The sequence below is a fragment of the Oreochromis niloticus genome, linkage group LG12 (genome assembly GCF_001858045.2).
Source record: "Oreochromis niloticus isolate F11D_XX linkage group LG12, O_niloticus_UMD_NMBU, whole genome shotgun sequence".
Lineage (NCBI taxonomy): Eukaryota > Metazoa > Chordata > Actinopteri > Cichliformes > Cichlidae > Oreochromis > Oreochromis niloticus.
In genome coordinates, this window is record NC_031977.2 from 233,952 (window position 1) to 248,282 (window position 14,331).

Genomic DNA, 14,331 nt, shown 5'->3' on the forward strand with positions numbered 1-14,331 from the left:
GAACACTAGCTGGGACTAATCTGACATAACGAGAAGGAGGGGAAGTAAAACTGATTACACTGAATGCAGGACAAGGACTATCGAAATTAAACAGGAAACAAGATACACGACAGATGAATGAACGTGAGCTTGACACAGTAACTGGGAAGATGAAACACAGAGACAACAAGAGAACTTAAGAGCTACAACCTAACAGAAACTAAACGATCAAAAGAGAACACTAAAGTACAAGAAAAGCAAACATGACAAAAAAGCCATACACAAATGAAAAGGAAGTTACTGTATGACTTATAAATACAATCCAGGTCTTTGCTCTAAGGACTGTCACAGTCTCCCTATTTACTGCATGCTTTAGGTAGGTGATCACTGATAAGACTGTGGAGCACTGCTTGTTTTCCCTTTCCTCGTTCGTCCCTTGAGATGCTAAATGCAGGGAAATGAGCAGCCAGAGCCGTATTTGATGTTCTAAGATTTGGGGAACAAATGGGAGCACTTTATCCTTGATGCACTCAGAGATTAACATGGCAAACATCAGACTTTGATGTATTAATAAAACATGTCTAAGTAGATGAATCCTGGTAGAAACATACATGCAAAACAATTTAACTTGTGGAACTTCTGCAACAATCGGTGCTGCTTTCATATTATCGAAACTATATGGTGCATCTGGAAAGTATTCACAGCACTTCACTTCTGCTGACTCCTGTCATGTTGCTGCCTTATTCAAGCATAGATTAAATTCATTGTTCACCTCTAAATTCTACACACGACACTCCATCATCACAAAGTCAAAGAGAAGTTTGCTTGAAAAATAAAAAACAAAATATAACATGTACACAAGCATTCACAGCCTTTGCCAGGACAATCAGAATTGAGCTCAGGTTCATCCTGCTTCCCCTCAGCATCTGTCAGATGTTGATTCCAATCCAGCTGTGGTAAATTCAGTGGATTGGACATGATTTGGAAAGGCACACATCTGTCTATATAAGGTCCCACAGTTGATGGTGCATGTGAGACCACAAGTCAAAACTTGAAGTTCAAGTAGCTGCCTGCAGACCTCTGAGAGAGGATTGTATTGAGGCATAAATCTGGGGAAGGTTACAGAAAAAATTACAGCAAAATTGAAGGTCCCAATGAGAACAGGGGGCTCCATGTCTTCCAAGTGCTGGCTGCCCAGCCAATCTGAACGATCTCAGTAGTAGATTGTGGATTACATTCATTTTTCACCTCTAACTTCTACACACGACACTCCATCATCACAAAGTGAACAAAGTTTCCTTGAAGTTCTTGCAAATTCATTAAAAATAAAAAACAAAAACTTCCATCCATCCATCTTCATCCGCTTTATCCGAGACTGGGTCGCGGGGGCAGCAGCCTAAGCAGAGAAGCCCAGACCTCCCTCTCCCAGCCACCTCCTCCAGCTTATCCGGGGGAACACCAAGGCGTTCCCAGGCCAGCCGAGAGATATAATCTCTCCAGCATGTCCTGGGTCTGCCCCGGGGCCTCCTCCCGGTGGGACATGCCCGGAACACCTCACCCAGGAGGCGCCCAGGAGGCATCCTTGTCAGATGCCCGAACCACCTCAACTGGCTCCTTTCGATGTGGAGGAGCAGCGGCTCTACTCTGAGCCCCTCCTGGATGGCCGAACTTCTCACCCTATCTCTAAGGGAGAGGCCAGCCACCCTTCGGAGGAAGCTCATTTCTGCCGCTTGTATCCGCGATCTCGTTCTTTCGGTCACTACCCACAGCTCGTGGCCATAGGTGAGGGTAGGGACGTAGATCGACCGGTAAATTGAGAGCTTCGCTTTTACACTCAGCTCCCTCTTCACCACGACGGACCGGTGCAGCGTCCACATCACTGCAGCCGCAGCACCAATCCGTCTGTCGATCTCTGGCTCCCTTCTCCCATCACTCACGAACAAGACCCCGAGATACTTGAACTCCTCCACTTGGGGCAGGAACTCATCCCCGACCCGGAGTGGGCACTCCACCGTTTTCCGGCTGAGAACCATGGCCTCAGATTTGGAGGTGCTGATCCTCCTTCCCGCTGCTTCACACTCGGCTGCAAACCGTTCCAGTGCGAGCTGGAGGCCTTCACCTGATGAAGCCAACAGAACCACATCATCCGCAAAAAGCAGAGATGAGATTCTGAGGCCACGGAAGTGAAGGCCCTCCGCCACTTGCGCCTAGAAATCCTGTCCATAAAAATTATGAACAGAACCGGTGACAAAGGACAGCCCTGGCAGAGCCCATCACCCACCGGGAACGAGTCCGACTTATTGCGAACCAAACTCTTGCAGTGGTTGTATAGGGATCGAATGGCCCGTAGCAATGGGCCAGACACCCCATACTCCCGCAACACCTCCCACAGGACACCCCGAGGGACACGGTCGAATGCCTTCTCCAAGTCCACAAAACACATGTAGACTGGTTGGGCAAACTCCCATGCACCCTCAAGTATCCTTGAGAGGATAAAGAGCTGGTCCAGTGTTCCGCGACCAGGACGAAAACCGCATTGTTCCTCCTGTATCCGAGGTTCGACTAACGGACGAACTCTCCTTTCCAGCACCCTGGCATAGACTTTCCCAGGGAGGCTGAGGAGTGTGATCCCCCTGTAGTTGGAACACACCCTCCGGTCTCCCTTCTTAAAGATGGGGACCACCACCCCGGTCTGCCAGTCCAGGGGTACTGCCCCTGATCTCCACGCAACATTGTAGAGGCGTGTCAACCAGGACAGCCCTACAACGTCCAGAGCCTTCAGGAACTCGGGGCGGACCTCATCAACACCAGGGGCTCTGCCACCAAGGAGTTGTTTAACTGCCTCAGTGACCTCGCCCCCGGAAATTGGCGGGTCATTCCCTTCATCCCCAGACTCTGCTTCCTCCTCGGAAGACGTGTCAGTGGGATTAAGGAGGTCCTCGAAGTATTCCTTCCACCGTCTGACAATTTTCTCAGTCGACATCAGCAGCGCTCCGCCAGCACTATACACAGTGCAGGTAGAGCACCGCTTTCCCCTCCTGAGACGCCTGACAGTTTGCCAGAATCTCTTCGAGGCAGTCCGAAAGTCTTTTTCCATGGCCTCTCCGAACTCCTCCCACACCCGAGTTTTTGCTTCAGCCACTGCCCGAGCCTCATTCCGCTTGGCCTGTCGATACCTGTCAGCTGCCTCCGGAGTCCCACAGGCTAACCAAGCCCGATAGGACTCCTTCTTCAGCCTGGTGGCTCCCTTCACCTCTGGTGTCCACCATTTGGTTCGGGGATTACCACCACGGCAGGCACCAACCACCTTGCGGCCGCAGCTCAATGCAGCAGCTTCGGCGATGGAGACGCTGAACATGGTCCATTCGGACTCAATGTCCCCAGTTTCCCTCGGAATGCTGTTGAAGCTCTGCCGGAGGTGTGCGTTGAAGATCTCGCAGACTGGGGCCTCTGCTAGACATTCCCAGCACACCCTCACTACGCGTTTAGGTGCACCGGGTCTGTCCAGCGTCCTCTCCCGCCACCTGATCCAAGTCACCACCAGGTGGTGATCAGTTGACAGCTCAGCCCCTCTTTACCCGAGTGTCCAGAACATATGGTCGCAGGTCTGGTGATACGATTACAAAATCGATCATCGACCTGCGGCCTAGAGCGTCCTGGTGCCACGTGCACTTATGGACACTCTTATGTTCGAACAAGGTGTTCGTTATGGCCAAACTGTGATTTGCACAGAAGTCCAATAACAAAACACCGCTCGGATTCAGATCAGGGAGGCCGTTCCTCCCAATCACGCCCCTCCAGGTCTCGCTGTTGTTACCCACGTGAGCATTGAAGTCTCCCAGCAGGACAACAGAGTCTCCAGGTGGGGCACCTTCCAGCACCCCCCCCCCAGGGACTCTAAGAAGGCTGGGTACTCTGAACTGCCACTCGGCGCATAAGCGCAGATGACAGTCAGGACCTGTTCCCTGACCCTGATGCGCAGGGAACAAACCCTCTCATCCACCGGGAAAAACCCCAGCGTACCGGCAGCAAGCCGAGGGGATATTAGAATACCCACCCCAGCCCGCCGCCTCTCACCAGGGGCAACTCCAGGCTGAGACAGAGTCCAGCCCCTCTCCAGGAGACTGGTTCCAGAGCCCAAGCCATGCGTAGAGGTGAGCCCGACTATATCTAGCCGGTACCTCTCAACCTCACGCACTAACTCAGGCTCCTTCCCCACCAGAGAGGTGACATTCCAAACAAAAACCTATACACAAGAATTCACCCCTTTTGCCATGACACTGAAATATGGTGCATCCTGTTTCCATTGACCATCAGTCATGTTTCTTTAACTTCATTGGAGTCCATCTTTGGTAAATTCTACCAAATGATGTGGATTAAATGTATACATCTGTACACATATAAGTTCCCATAGTTGCCACTGCATGTTAGAGCATAAACCAAGTCCAAGGAATTATCTGTAGACCTCTGAGACAGGATTGTATAGAAACATCCCAGTGAGCACAGCGTCCCCATCATCTGTGAATGGAATACGTTAGGAACCACCAGGACTCTTCCTAGAGCTGGCCGACTGGCCAGTCTGCGGTTTGGAAGGACTGTAATCATCAAGGTCACCTAGAACCCAATAGTTACTCTGACAGAGCACCAACATTGCTCTGTAGAGACAGCAGAACCTTCTAGAAGGACAACCATGTAGCACTACACCAATCAGACCTGTATGATAAAGTGAGCAGATGGAAGCGAATCCTCAATAAAAGATGAGAGCCCACCAGGAGTTTACCAAAAGGCACCTGAAGGACTCTTAGACCATGGGAGAGAAAATTATCTGGTCTGATGAAACAAATATTGAACTCTTTGGCCTAAATGCCAAGCCGGACGAAGCCAGGCACCACTCATCACCTGCCAGTACCATCCATGCTGTGGCGATGGCTTCTGACAGCAGGAAATAGGAGACTAGTCAGGGTCAAGGAAAAAATGAATGCAACAATGTTGACATCCTTGATGACAACCTGCTTCAGTGCTCTGAACCTGGGACTGGGGTGATGGTGAAGAACACAGCCAACATAACAAAGACAATGTCCTCAAATGGCCGAACCAAAGCCCAGTCTGACTGAACACTTCTCAGACATCTGAACATGTTGTGCACCAACACTGCCCAGCAAATCTGCAGTCGGAGCTTGAGAGGTTCTGCAAAGAAGAATGGGACTGTTAAAAGATTATTGAACATATATGTGATCAGCTCCATGAAATGTATTCCTTAATTCATTATTAAGCATATGTCTAAGTGACTTTTCACCTAGTAACTTGTGTGCAGCTACTAACCGCTTCCTGTCTTCAGAGAACATTTAGATATAGAGAAGTGAAACCTCAGCTCTGAGTTCTGAGAATAACTCTGTTATCTTTGTACACACACACACACACACACACAGAAGTATATCTTGATGCATTCTCAATCATCCAGGAAAGTAAATCTCCAAAAGTTGAATCTGTTCATCTGGACGTAGCGTTTTGTGGGAGAAACGTTTCGTCACTCATCCAAGTGACTTCTTCAGTCTCAGCTGACTGCAGGTTTCCCCAAACCTTATAAACAGTACATTTGCATAATGACTGAAACCAGCCCACTGAAGGAACAATGGGCTGTGAGGTCAGTTCCTTAATCATAATTATGCAAATTCCCATGACCATTGATCAACAATCACTGACCAAAACCCACTGATCAAAGAACACTGATCAATGGCCATGAGTACCATTCACAGAGAGTTGGGGAATGGCTGCAATCACAGCATTGTAAGATGGCGAAAGATGTACCCTTAGGCCCCCTCCTCGATTCAGAGATGGTCTTTCCCTTTTTACGTAAATGGCCTCCTTGATTCCGCGCTCAAACCAGTGTCCCCCCCACGTTTTAACCCACTTTGGCAAGGACTGCCTAAAGCTTGTACGTCAGTATGAGCAAACAGCACGTAAGATGGCGGACTACAGGAACCACCTGAGATTCAGCCTCAGATGCCGACAAAACAGGATTACTCCTAAAAGTCTGCAAATGAGCTCTTCAGTTAAAGGCTTCCGGGCAACAAAAATCCTCCAGAAGGCACAGCATCAGTTGCTTAATGAACGGGTGAGGCAGACAAATTTTACCATCGACATGCTAAAATCTCAAGAGGAGCAGATCCGACGGAGACTGACTATGCTTTTAGATGAGAATACTCTTAAAAAGGTGTTTGACTTCACTGAGAAGGCTCGTCTAGCACAGCACAAGAAGTCTAAGACCAGGCAACAAAGGAAGTTTGACTTACTTTTTGTACGTCGGAAACCACCACAAAATACGGAGAGTGTCCTCAGTGGCCAGAAGAGACAAGGGTGCGACCTGGAGGATGTGGACAAGTGGGTGAAGAATTTGTCTGACAGACAGCTCACCCAAACAGAGAAAAACATCCTTGCTAAAGGGTTGAATTTTGCCGTCACACCGAGACAAATCCCTCTAGTGGAGCTGATCACAGCCACAGAAACAGCAATTCGTAACAACAATATTGCAGAAGTGGAAGCAGAGCAACTACGGACGAAAGTTTCGGCCTGTCTCAGCAATGCAAAGCCCCCAGCATCCAACATCACCATGGAGGAGAGGAAGGCACTCACATCACTTAGTGATGACAACAACATTATCATCCTTCCGGCAGACAAGGGTAGATGCACAGTATTGCTTAACCAGAAAGACTATCATGAGAAGATTTTGTCACTACTCAGTGATGAAAATACTTATGAGCCCCTGAAACGAGACCCAGGAAGTGGCTACAGGAAGAGGGTCATAGACTGTCTGAAGCAGTTAGAACAAGACAAGGCTATCGACCAGACCTCATACCACAGGCTGTACCCAGGGGAGTCTACACCAAGTCTGTATGGTTTACCGAAAATACATAAGCAGGGTGCACCTTTAAGACCAATTGTCTGCATGATCAGCTCGGTCACCTATAACATCTCCAAGTTTCTGGCTTCGATCCTCAACCCGCTGGTGGGCAGCTCTGAACACCACATCCAGAACACCCTGGATTTTGTTGAGAAGGTGAGAGATGTCATTATGGAGGCAGATGAAACCATGGTCTCGTACGACGTTACATCTCTCTTCACTTGCATCCCAGTCACGGAAGCGTTGGAGGTAGTCCGTAAGAGATTACAGGATCACACCAACCTCAGCAACAGGACCACTCTCAGCATCGACCAAGTGTGTTTGCTTTTGGAACTGTGTCTTCATTCCACCTACTTCACATACAAGGGTCAGTTCTACAGGCAGAAACATGGGTGTGCCATGGGCTCCCCAGTTTCACCCATCGTGGCCAATTTGTACATGGAAGAAGTGGAAAAGAGGGCGTTGCTATCCTACCCTGGAACACCACCAAGCCATTGGTTCAGATATGTGGATGACACCTGGGTGAAAATCAAATCTCAGGACGTACTACATTTCACGGATCACATTAACTCGGTGGACCAACACATCAAATTCACCAGGGAGGATATGAAAAGTGGCAGGTTGGCCTTCTTAGACTGTGAGATTTCCATCAGTAATGGGGGCCATCTAAAAGCTGACGTGTACCGTAAACCTACACATATGGATCAGTATCTAAGGTTTGACTCTCATCATCCACTGGAGCACAAACTGGGTGTCATCAGGACGCTACAACACAGAGCGAACACCATCCCCACTGACACAGCGGCCAGGGAGGCAGAAGAACAGCACATCAAGAAGGCCCTGAGTAAATGTGGTTATCCCAGCTGGACTTTTGTCAAAGCTGGGAAGGCACCTAAAGAAAGCTCCAGCCGATCCAGGAGAGAAGGACAACCGCTGCCCAGGCGAAAACCTGCAGTGATCCCATATGTGTCAGGAGTATCGGAGCAGCTGAGACGCATTTTTTCTAAACACTGGGTCTCTGTGGCTTTTAAACCCCAAAATACGCTGCGCCAAAAACTGGTCCACCCCAAGGATCGGGTCCCCCGACACAAACAGAGTAACATAGTGTACGCTGTTAAGTGCCAGGAGGATTGCCAGGATTTATACATCGGGGAAACCAAACAACCTCTAGCGAAGCGGATGGCACAACACAGAAGAGCTACCTCATCAGGCCAGGACTCTGCAGTTTATTTACACCTACAGGCCAGTGGACACTCTTTCAACGATGAGGATGTACACATCCTGGACAGGGAGGAACGCTGGTTTGAGGGCGGAGTCAAGGAGGCCATTTACGTGAAAAGGGAAAGACCATCTCTGAATTGAGGAGGGGGCCTAAGGGTACATCTTTCGCCATCTTACAATGCTGTGATTGCAGCCATTCCCCAACTCTCTGTGAATGGTACTCATGGCCATTGATCAGTGTTCTTTGATCAGTAGGTTTTGGTCAGTGATTGTTGATCAATGGTCATGGGAATTTGCATAATTATGATTAAGGAACTGACCTCACACCCCATTGTTCCTTCAGTGGGCTGGTTTCAGTCATTATGCAAATGTACTGTTTATAAGGTTTGGGGAAACCTGCAGTCAGCTGAGACTGAAGAAGTCACTTGGATGAGTGACGAAACGTTTCTCCCACAAAACGCTACGTCCAGATGAACAGATTCAACTTTTGGAGACACAGAAGTATAAATAAAAAACGCAGACAGAGATGAGACGCAGATCCTGTGTTTCATGGCTGCCCTCGGAAGCGAAAGAACTGCAGTGTTTGTGTTTTCTAAACTCAGGAGTCTTGGCTAAAGAAAGAAAGGCAGGGTGATTTAAAGAAATCCCCTGTCATTTAAATTGGTCCTTCGAGCCTAGCGATGGAAACAACAGACACGTTTCTGTGACTCCAATAAGGTCTGACTTCTGCATCCTGACGTCGTGGGTAAACCAGCACCGAAGTCTGTTGACAGCCCTCTCCAGGTAGAGGTGAGAGTCCTGGGCGTAAATTCGCATCCAGGCCGGTCGTGGTCCACGACGCTGGGATCCAGATGACCTGAACAACCAGCAAAAGACAGCTGAGGGTGAGAAAACACTGTTTGGTCTTAAACCGCCGGAAGGGTTTAGAAGAATGCGCAAAATAGGTTGGAAGTAGCCGGAATTACTTCGAAAAAACACGTGAAATAGGTTGAGTTCGCCGGAAGGAACTAAGTTTAGGTTGGTTTTAGAAGTAGCCGTCAAATACTTCGTGACAAATAAGGTTTAAGTTCGCCACAAGGAACTGTGTTTAGAGTGGTTTTAGAAGTGACCGTGAATTACTTCATGACAAATTAGCGCGCAAATGTCTATCTGTGTGTATTTAAAGAAATCCCCTGTCAGGGACAAACTGCCCCAAAATAGGTGTGCTGAGCTTAAAGCATCATACTAAAAAAAAGACTTGAGGCTTTAATTGCAACAAAGTATTGAGCAAAGGCTGTGAATATATGTGTACATGTTTTATTTTATTTATTTTGAGTAAATTTACAAGAATTTCAAGCAAACTTTTTTCACTTTGTTATTATGAAATTTTGAGGTTAAAGAAAATAATTTAATCTATTTTAAAATAAAGCTGTAACATGACAAAGTGGAACAAGTGAAGCTCCCTCCACATGCACTGTACTACACTACAACAAGCCACATCCAGCCATTTTCCTCTACAATAGATAAATAATACCTGCTTTATTGTCATTTACAATATACACAGGTTAGCGCACATCCTAACAAAATTTCATCATCTGATTAATAAGATATGTATAAACAAACCCAAATCTAAAAGTATAAAATACAAAAAAAATATACTAACTGTACTGTACTGGACATAAATACACAACAATATAGCAAAAACAACAAAAGTGTACATCACCATTCCAAAAATATTGCACTGCCTAAATGTTCAGTCATTTAAACAGTCCAGGAGCAGTAAATGTGCACTCAGTATATTTGGATGAGAGGGTAAGCTGGCTTTTCTGGTCCTCATGCTTCTTTCTAGGAGCAGGGAGAACAGTGTGTGGTGGGGCTGGGCGGACTCTGATGTTGTGGGCTCTGCTGAGACAGTGTTTGGTCCTCACCACTCTCTGTAGTGATATCTCGAAAGACTGGAACTTCCAAACCAGAGAGAGATTCAGCAGATCATCTCTATGTTGCCAAAGGAGAGAGTGGTGAGGGTCTGAGGAGAAGGTGTGCAGGAAGTACAGATGCTGCTGAGCCCATTTAACCATTGATGATGTGTTTACTGACCCATACAGACTATCAGTTATCTGCACCACCAGGAAAATGCTGCTGACTACCTCCACAGCTCTGCTGTCAGTGGCAAGGGGTGAAACACTTCAGGACTATGTCTGAAGTTGATTATCATCTGTCTGATCTCCGTGATTTTCAGAATTAGATTTTCATCATTCCTCCAATCATTAACCACCTGTCTATAGGATAACTGTTGTCTCTAATGGCCCGTCCCCATCCTTGGTGATGTGATTTGAAGCAGATGAGGTCTGTTGGTGAGGAATCCTAGCAGCCAGTTAGAAATGGGGATGCTGATACCCAGGAGACTCAGATTTCTCAACAGCTACTGAGGGATTATTATACTTACTACTAAACTCAAGTCCAAAAAATAAATTTGTGCATAAGCGTTCTCCTCCAGAAATGCCAAACTCAGGTGAAGAGCAGAGGAAATTGTGTCCTCTGTGGAGCATTTTGGCCAGTAAAGCTCAGTCAGATTAGGTGCAGGCTAAAGACTGGCTTTTATTGCAGGGGTGTTGTTTGTTGCTGCAAATCAACAGAAAACTATGTTCATTTCATTGAGAATGTTGTCACAGAATGGAAGAGCAGCCCTATAATCTGTTACCCTGCACATGTGTCTGGTGTTACTGTGGTCACAGTAGACATTTTGAATCCTACCAGCATGGGTACGCTTTGCTGTTCTCGTCGCATGGTTGAGCTTAGCTCTCACCTTTCTGAGCCTCAACACTCTGATTTATGTTTGCATTAGGTGAATGTAAACAGCTGTGATGATAATCGTGGTAAATGGGTCTGCATGTCACAGTCAGCAGCTCTATGTCAGGAAAACACTGACATAGGACCACTGCTTCGTTGTTACATCATGTGTTGTTGGTATACATGCATAAACCAACACCACAGGATTTCACACTAAGAAGCTTGGCTCCTATCCAGCCAAAACTTTGTTATCCCTGCAAGCTATCGGCATCAGAAACAGCCACGTTCCGCAAAGTTTGTTGCGGGATCATCGGACAGAAGTCTCTCACCCCCCCATTTTATCATTCGATCTATAGATATATAGATAGATCTTAGATAGTCTAGTTTATTTTCTAGAGAGTGGACTTAAACGAGCAAATTAATGGAAGTGGTGTTCTGCACATAGTAGTCTCTAGCTTAGCTGTTAACCTCCCCTGACAGTTCCTCTTACACTTCCTGTCACCTCCATCTCATCCTGTGTCCTCTGTCTGGGAAAGGAACTACTCTGAAAACACATCAGGTCTCAGTGGGTGAAAATCCTGCAGGATATTTACACTGACACGATGTGTTGGGAATGAAAGGACGCCACATTGTTTGGTGGAAATGTCGCTGTCAGTAGTGAAACTGATCCTAGCCAAAGCAGCTAAAACTGATTAATGCCCCCTCTGCTAATTAACTGACCACATCAATATCCCAGAAGTGTAACTTGATGAATCAGTGCTTCTTTGATATTGTTGAGCAGTGCATGGAAAGAAGGTTACAAATGTACAGGCAGAAAGGTTAATTAATGATGACACAGGACCAGTTTTGGTCAAGTTACTTGAAAAAAGTAATCAGTAACTAATTACTGATTACTTCCCCCCAAAAGTAATCCTGTTACTTTACTGATTACTTATTTTCAAAAGTAATTAATTACTTAGTTACTTTTTAAAAACATGATTTACAACCTGAATAGGTGATAAAGCGATAGATCTTTCAGCCCAATTCTACTTTTTCTGCATAATCCATCATACAAAATGTAATCAAATGGAAACGTCTCTTTTTAAAACTTGTTTTATTAGTTTTAATCTTTTAACATTATGCATCAAGCAAAAATTAAATTATATGCAACATTCTCTGACTGGAAGAAATTTGTTTAACATTTAAACCTATTTTCTGCACATTCCAGCACATAAAATAAAATTTTTTTTTGTGTTTACACTCACTCTTTCAAATAAATGCAGGTGAAACACAGCAGAAAATAAATAAAATCAAAGACTCAGCGGTCCTGTTGCTCTATTTTCACCTGTATAGCAGGCAGATGTTTGCCCTGGTGCAGGTGTGCCGCACCGGTCAGTGGAAGAATCCGCGAGTTTGTCTGTGAATTTCTCATTCTGTGGTAGCGCACTCGGTGTTTGCTCGGAAGTTAACACTAGAAGTCCCAGAGAGCAGCCATTTGGCTTTTCTACCTTTAAAACCCGCCGTCGAGCCAAATGGCTGGTAGGCTTTTAGCTAATATCCTTAATCACCTGTGAACAGCTGCTTTTGTTATGTAAATAAGGTGGGGCTATGCTGAACCACTTGGAGTGGTTAGTTTCCTGAGCCACAAGGAAACTTGTGTTTCAGTTTGCCTTAGGGAGAAATCAACACACATGGGTGTATTTCCTTTGTTGCTGAGATTTATTGATAAAACAGTACAAAAAAAACAAAACAAAAAAACAACCATTTGTACACATATTTACAAATAACAATAAAAAGTGAGTGAGTACATTTCAACATTTTCAGCAATCACTCACAATCCTGGCACTGCCATGGTATCTGTAGTCTGCATTTACCACATGTGTATCTGTAGCAGTGAACACATCGCACAGTGGCATGATTGTTCTTGCATTTGTGTTTGACCTGACACATGGCTCTTTTTCCAGGGCTAGGTGTGGAGGGTTGTGTCCGAAGCAACTGTTCTTTTCTTGCCTTCTTCCCAGCCATATGAGAGTTAGCCAACTCTCTTGCAAGCTCCACCAGGAAGTCCACCCGTCTTTCCTGCGTCCCGGTGCATGCTTGATACAGCACATGTGCATTCAGTGCTGCCATGTCAATCATGTTATAGAACACGGCAACTGGCCAGCGCCGTGTTCCTCTGCGGACCGTGTACTCCCGCACCATCTGGTCCATCACATCCACGCCACACTTTGTGGTGTTGTAAAGGGTGACAGTGTTTGGCTTCCTTTTGGTGATGTTATCAGTCTGAACCACGCTGTGCATGCTGCTAAGAATATAGACTGTCTTCTTCCGTTTGGCTGCATACGCCGTCAGCGTGGCAGCAGAGGTTGAAAACACCTAAGAAATAAGATAAATTGTTATTTCCATAGCACTTTTACACACAATGAAACACATAAACATAGAACCACAAAAGACCTGCAGCCTACCTGAGTGGTGAATTCATTGCGATCTCTGTATCTAGCGGATTGAGGAATTTCCCAGCGAATCTTGTTGACTGTGCCGAGGATGGTGGTTTTCCATCTAAGAAGTTTTTGCGCAAGTGAAAGCGATGTGAAGAAATTGTCCGTGGTAACATTTCTGCCCTTGTCTAGGAATGGTTCCATCAGCCTCATCACTACATTTTCAGACAGTCTCTGCCCACTGGGACGATTGGGGTCCTTGCCAAGATATGGGAGGACATTGCAAATGTACTTGGATTTTAGGTCGCAGGCCACCCAAAACTTGATCCCAAACTTGTCAGGTTTACTTGCAATATACTGCAGGAAACAGCACCGAGTCTTTGATGGGAAGAGCTGTTCATCAACGGTGATATGTAGACCAGGGTTGTAGCACGCGATGCAGTTGGTGACAAATGATCCCCACACACTGGAAATTGCAGCGAACTTATCAGTCTTTGCTCGATCACTGCGGGTGGACCTGTCATCAAAGCGTAGGTGTTGCATGATGTCTTGGAAGCGGTTACGCGGCATAGTTCCAATGATCTGTGGGTTTGCTGACCAGCAGTCACGTAGTGATGGAACCCTAGTAACTCCCCGCAAGATGACAATTGAAATAAATGCCATTAGTTCAGGGGTTTTTTTCGCTGTAAAAATAAGTTTTCTTCCCACGCAGTGAACAGCGGACACTAATGTTTATGTCACTTTTTATGGAATCAAACTCAAAGTAAGGTCAGTACTTCCATGCTTTAAACGCTGCACGCTCATACTCTCTCCGCACTCGATATATTATCCATTGTTCATCTGCAGACAGCTGTTGTCACGAACATCGCACTCGCTTACGTCACTGTCATGAGACACTCTCGCAAAAAATCACGGTTTCAGTAATGCAGTAACGCAGCGTTCTTACGGGAAAGTAACGGTAATCTAATGACCTTTTTTGCAATAGTAATCCCTTACCCTACTCGTTACTTGAAAAAAGTAATCGGATTACAGTAACGCATTACT

The 14,331-nt window shown here is 46.1% G+C and overlaps 1 protein-coding gene across 1 annotated transcript; it reads right to left on the reverse strand.

Moving 5' to 3' along the window:
• Positions 1-4,993: 4,993 nt before the first annotated feature.
• Positions 4,994-13,873, reverse strand: LOC102077962 (uncharacterized). Its single transcript, XM_025897083.1, has 4 exons — positions 13,315-13,873; positions 12,860-13,225; positions 8,840-8,957; positions 4,994-5,166 (listed from the first exon to the last, which is right to left on the reverse strand). The coding sequence occupies exons 1-4, from the start codon at positions 13,855-13,857 to the stop codon at positions 4,994-4,996; spliced, it is 1,200 nt and encodes a 399-aa protein (XP_025752868.1). The 5' UTR covers positions 13,858-13,873.
• Positions 13,874-14,331: the final 458 nt, after the last annotated feature.